This window comes from Scyliorhinus canicula, chromosome 15 (genome assembly GCF_902713615.1).
Source record: "Scyliorhinus canicula chromosome 15, sScyCan1.1, whole genome shotgun sequence".
NCBI lineage: Eukaryota > Metazoa > Chordata > Chondrichthyes > Carcharhiniformes > Scyliorhinidae > Scyliorhinus > Scyliorhinus canicula.
In genome coordinates, this window is record NC_052160.1 from 29,858,193 (window position 1) to 29,864,522 (window position 6,330).

General features: G+C 45.3%; 1 protein-coding gene across 1 annotated transcript; it reads right to left on the reverse strand.

Annotated features, from left to right (window-relative positions):
* Positions 1–348: 348 nt before the first annotated feature.
* Positions 349–5,871, reverse strand: LOC119978812 (transmembrane protein 100). Its single transcript, XM_038820689.1, has 2 exons — positions 5,255–5,871; positions 349–2,995 (listed from the first exon to the last, which is right to left on the reverse strand). The coding sequence occupies exons 1-2, from the start codon at positions 5,588–5,590 to the stop codon at positions 2,987–2,989; spliced, it is 345 nt and encodes a 114-aa protein (XP_038676617.1). The 5' UTR covers positions 5,591–5,871; the 3' UTR covers positions 349–2,986.
* Positions 5,872–6,330: the final 459 nt, after the last annotated feature.

The following is a 6,330-nucleotide window of genomic DNA, read 5'->3' on the forward strand; positions in this document are numbered from 1 at the left end:
CCCAAGGTAAATCTCGATTTTGGCCTTTCTTGCTGTTTACCCAGCGATCCACGCTGGGTGCAACGAGGTGGTTAAATCATGCCCACAGTACCTCTAACATAGATAAATGTTCCAAAGTGCTCACGGAGGGACAATATTTAGGAAAGATTAACAATAGGGAATGTAATACAAAAGGTTTTCATAACAATATGAACACCAGGGATATTTGTAACATAAACAGCAGAGATATTTGTACTGTCGCTGTTAATTACAGTAGGTGAGTCTGTCAAGTACAGTAGGTTAGACTGCTCTAATTCAAATTTCCCTGTTTGATTTAGATGTCCTGTAAGAAATAACAAACCAACACAATTTTCGGTGAAAGTATTTTTTATTCCAAGTGATACCACACAAGAACATTCAGCACAATGACATTCCGTATGCTTTTCACTGGATTTCAACAGTTTACCAGAAGTATTTGTTTGAAGGCATATAAAATAAGGTACAAAAATATACTACATTTAGGGAAATGTGGGACCTAATGACATGCCATTAACATGTTAACAAGGTGAATGCCTTAGTTGAAAAAAATTCTGCAACAATTTCACATTTTCTGTGAGATTCAGGGAACTATCAAAGTGCAAATCCATCAGCCCCGATTCACAGCAGCATTAAGCATATCCTAAGAAGCACAAAGTTAAATTCTGCACAACATTTCATTATTTTAATTAATTTGGAACCCAGCATCAGCAAAGAAACAGTTTGTGTTCAAACACTCTCCCCAGGTTCTTACTTACAACATATATCTTTCAATACATACAGTGCAAAAATCCCATTTTCAGAGATTACATGAGACAGAGCAAGGTGAAGGCCAAATATTTGATGTAAAGTGCTTTAAGTACACAGGTTGAGAACTCAGTGAAAATAATAATGGATCCCTCCCGCCTCCTCAACAGCTGGCTTTATCAGGGTTTGATTTGGTTTTATAGGATAAAGAGACAGCACCAGTTTCAGTTCTCTGGTCAGACTCTCTGTAAGTGCAGCTCTGGATGCAAGCGTTTAGCAGGCCTTGTACTGTGCTAGTCTCCTCTATTACCTGCAAAATCCACAGTGCACAGGTTTATTTTATCCTGTTGCTTGGTCACTGCACAGCTAGGCTCAAAACAAGTAAATAGACAGTCATGGTGCCTCCTGAAATAAACAGAAAAGAGGCATGGCGAGAGGGTAGGTGGGGTTGAATTTGAAAAAAGGATGGCATTTGAGCCTATTGGCCTTTTAAACATTCTTGTGTTCACCACTTCAACTGATTGCAGACTCATGGGGTGTGTATTTGCTGGGGTATATCCTGCCCAGGTCGAGAGAGAGGGTGGGATGCAATGGAATATCATGACCTTGGAAACTGGTTGTCTCCTGCACGTCACCCAGTAGAGTAAATACTGTCAAGGTGTTTGTCAAACCAGCAATGAACCACATCATTAACAATGGAAACATGAAATAATGATTTCCTTCATATGGATTATTGTACAGTAATTGCAGTGAAACACGCACAAAATTAACTCCTCACTGTGCTGCTAAGGAGTATGTGAATTGCAAAGTTTACTGGGTTATACAGCAAATGACTTACAAAGGAAGTTGTTCCATTTTAATGGGTTGCGTCACCAGGAATTTTCAGTTTGCAGGCCAGATATAAAGCAGCTCTCTCCCTGCCACCACTCACATCATGTGCAGGATGGAGCCGGACTGTAAATGTTTTTCAATAACTGCACTTGCTGTACCATTTAATACTGTTTCTTCACCATACCCAACAAGTATTTTTAAAACTCTTTGGGACCACATTGGTTGCAATCTGCCGTCAGCAGAGACATTACTCACTGTGACACTGCTGTTGGCAACAGGCTAGATTTCTTGGCCATCTGTCGTTCCCTAGGCAAGCTTTGATGCCTATCACTTTGACAGGTCTTTCAATCGGAGAAAAACTAACTCAGCCCATATTTAATGATAACGTCTTTGACCTTAATTTTGTCCCAATCATTTACTTTGCAACCTAGTCAATTAATTTCCAATATTTAGAGATATAGGTCTGGGTGCTTCTGCATTTACAAAACAGATAGATAAATAAATCACTTTGGGGCACCCCATTTTAGGAAGAATGTGAAGGTACTGGAGAGAGGGCAGAAGAGGTTTACGAGAATGGCTTCAGGGGTAAGAACTTCAGTTCTGAAGTTGGATTGGGGAAGTTGGGACTCTTTTCCTCATAGAAAAGAAGGCTGAGAGGAGATTTTAATAAAGTAGTCAAAAGCATGAGGGGCCTAGACAGAGTAGACAGGGGAAATTGTTCTCACTCATGAAAGGATCGAGAACAAGACAGCAGATTTAAAATAATTGGCAAAGGAAGATTAAATCTTTTTCACATAGCACATGGTTAGGGTCTGGAATGTGCTGCCTGGGAGTGTGGTGGAGGCAGGTTCAACTGAGGCACACTAAGACAGAATTAGATGATTATTTGAAAATAATCCATCTGCAGGGTTACAAGGAGCAGGCAGGAGAAGGACACGAGGTGAAATGCTCAAACGGAGAATCAGTGCAAACAGGGTGGGCCATATGGTATCCTTTTGCGTTTGTAACAATTCTGTGATTCTGTGAACTGCGAATGAGGGACTAATGATTTGATGAAAGCCATGGGAAACCAAGGCCTTAAAATGATGCTGTGGGTTGATAGATTGTGTAACAGGGTAATAAATCGTGTTGGTGCAGGAATGAATCCATGTATTTCAAACACAGAAATTCTGTAGGCTCCAAGAGACCTTTAATCGACCTTTCTGCTGTCCAGGCAGGTTTAGTCAATGTTGTGTTTCCCGTTAAAATACTTGTCCAATCTGACCTTGAAGAGCTACTTATCACTACAGGTAAATGATTACCAAGACAGATTAATACCTCCATTAAATATATTCTTAGGCCACTATCTGTAGCATAATTTCATAACCAGATGGGACCCAATTCTTTGATCTGGTTATTGAATCTGTAAAATACAATGAAACAGAACATGATCTGAGATTTCACAGAAACCAGAGCTGTCTTTGAGAAAACAAATTGTAATAGTGAGTACTATATTCATAAAAATGAGTCACAGGCCCCGGGAGATTCTGACAAGCTGTGATAAATAAGAAGGTTAGTGAACAATCAAATCAGGTCTCTGCTCTTCAGTGTGTATTTATTAGAAGTTAGAAATTGTAACGTCTACATATTAGGGCAGTGCGGCGACCCTCTGTTCTGGCAATTGCATGTACACATTAGGATACTGGATATCTTTGTAAGATAATTAACAGGAAACAGTGTGCAATGGGTTACAGGGAAATTTTATCTACAACACATTTGAGGCACATGGAAAATATTATATCTAGCAGCATCATGTGTCTAACATCATTCGGTCAGATGTCCCTCTTCAAGTACTGTCCATCACACACAGACTGTGAATTGACATCTTTTTAAACAAGCCAGGCTATAATTCAGCCCATCATCATTGAAACTCCAGTTTAAGGCGGCAGTGTATTGCTGTTTTATGTGTTAGAAAAGATTGATCCTGCATAATGTTGGATTTGATCAACCTAATTTCCTTCCCCACACCAGCAGCCCTCCACTTCAACCAGAGGGCTACTCCTTGAGATTTAGCTATTCAACCAGCAGGTTATTCCCCAGTACAGTGTTAATGGGTGGCACAGTAGCACAGTGGTTAGCACAGTGGTTAGCACAGTTTCTTCAAAGCGCCACGGACCCAGGCTCCATCCTCGGCTTGGGTCACTGTCTGTGCGGAATTTGCACATTCTCCCCGTGTCTTTGTGGGTTTCCTTCGGGTGCTCCGGTTTCCTCCCACATGTCCCGAGAGATGTGCTGTTAGGTGAATTGGACATTCTGAATTCTCCCTCAGTGAACCCGAACAGGCGCCAGAATGTGGTGACTAGGGGATTTTCACAGTAACTTCATTGCAGTGTTAATGTCAATCTACATGTGACACTATAAAGATTATTATTAATACAGAGATTAATACAGAGAAGGCATTTAGTGCAATTCACGGAATCAGCCTCACTTTGCCATACCCAACAAACCCATATTCTTTCAGTAATCCAGTCTGCCTGAAACATTGAAATAGTTACAAGACTGTGTCAGTTTGATCTTATTAGGCGTAGGTGATCTGACTAAAATCAACAAGTTCTAAAATCTGGTGAAATCTTTACTGTAACCTTTTTAAAAAAGAGACTTTCTTCTGGTCGATGCATAGCCTGCTCCCATCGTCAGGGTTCTGAACCTGGTCGCGATAAGATAGTATCATGCGATGCTTTATATTCCTCAATAAATATTGACAGGCTATTTGGCTGTGGAAGGCATCACAGCGCATACCAATCTTTTCTGCACTGACACCCAGAGCACTCCCATTCCTTGCAGGTGATTTATTTAAAAATCCCACTCCTGTATTGAAAACGAGAGCTCATCAGCAGTGAGTATGATGCATACATTCACCCCAACCCTCTTTGGGCTGTCACTTCGTCAAAACGTCTGTGTTGATCAAGAAACACGGTGTGTAAAGCCCGACTGCATTACTTGATTGCAACCCCCAATCACAAAAAGATTAGATTTGAATTCCTCCTGCGGTTATTTGGAAATAGCGAGTGTCAGAGGGGGAGATGTGGAGACAGAGAGGTCTGTGTGTGGGGGGGGGGGGGGGGGGGTAGAGGAAATGTCCAGAGTGGAGAAGAGGGAGTGGAAACGTGGAGAGAGGGTGGAGGAGACGTAGAGAGAGAGAGAGAGGTGGAGAGACGGAGATGTAGAGAAGCCCCATCCATGCCCCAGTCACCGAGTCCGGAGCAGTTTCCAAGGCACCAGCTCCTTTTCATTTCCAAACTCACGGTGTTGGGGGGGGGGGGGGGGGGGTTGAATCTCCAAGTGCTCCACATCATGGCACAGTTTCATTCGCAGTCCAGCCTCGCACTGTCCGATTGTCTATCCGCTGTCAGTGCCCCCCCGCCGAATGTAGGACTTGGAAAACCCGGGTCCACCTGGCTGCCGAATCTGAACCGACCTGGATTCTCCCCCCTTCACTCTCAGCCTTGTCCAACTCGCTCCGGCTCAGCCACACCAGGAGCAGCTAAAGTGAGGGGGGGGGGGGGGGGGCTGGGCGCCACGCCGCTCTCTCTCCCCCCCGCCGCCGCCTCCCCCCGCAGTTTGAGGCATCTCTCCCAGCGCTCAGCCCTCACAAGATGCTCTCCCCGGCCGGGGAACTGACCTCCCGCCGCTCCCTCCTGTCCCGGTTCACCTTCCAGCAGCCGAAAGCGGCCGAAATGAGGATCAGGCTGAAGACCAGCACCGACAGGGAGACCAGTTTCGCGGCGTCCATCCGCCTCTCCCGCACCGAGAAGGTGATGCTGGTCACGGCGATCCCCACCACCAGAGACACCAGCCCGAATGGGAAGATGCAGCGATACCAGGAGCGCTCCGTCCCCCCCGTGGTCACTGCCAGCCGCTCCATCGCCGACACCGGCTCCATCGCCTTCTGCCCCGCATTCTGGTGTTGGCGCCACGGCATCGGCTTCGACTTACAGCCCATCATGACACGGCTCATTCACACGGAGAGAGGCGAAGGGAGCAGTGAGCAACAAAGCTCCCACAGCTTCTGGTCGATTTACACTTCTGCCGCTCACAGCCCTTTCCCTCTCTATATCTGCCCCTCTCCATAGCAATTGGCAGCCACATACGCTGATGTCATCTCAATAGGTGTGGTCAGAAGCTGCGTGAGTATGTATGTCTGTGTGTGTGCATATACCTGCACATGCGTTTGTATCTCTCTATCAGTACCTACATGTGTCTGTGCATCTGCCCGCACGTTTCTGTCTTTGCACGTATATGCATGTGCCGAATTACATGTGAGCCCATGTCTGTCATATTTGCCTGTGTATCTGCATCTGGGTGCCTGCACCTGTGTCCCCATGTGTATCTGTCCACATCTGCATGTAACTCTACATTTGTGACGATGGACTTCTGGTGGTGGCTATGAAGGAGTAAGTCGCACATTCGGGGGCTCCCGCTCTGGTTGGACTTTTGGACCTTTTCCCCCGATTTTCTACCCGACTTGAATTGTAAAACTGATGACAGAGGCAATTGTGTACTGAATTCCCACATTGGTGCATGGAGAGAAGGACTAGAAGTGCTCGTAAAGACAGAAACAGAAACACAGAGAAGGCTTGGGCTGAAGCTGCAGCAGGAGACAGCATGGCGGAGGACCGGACCTCTGGGGGGCGATTCTCCGCACTCACGACGGTGCGGAGAATAGCGGGGGTCGTAAATTTTTACAGCCACGCTAGT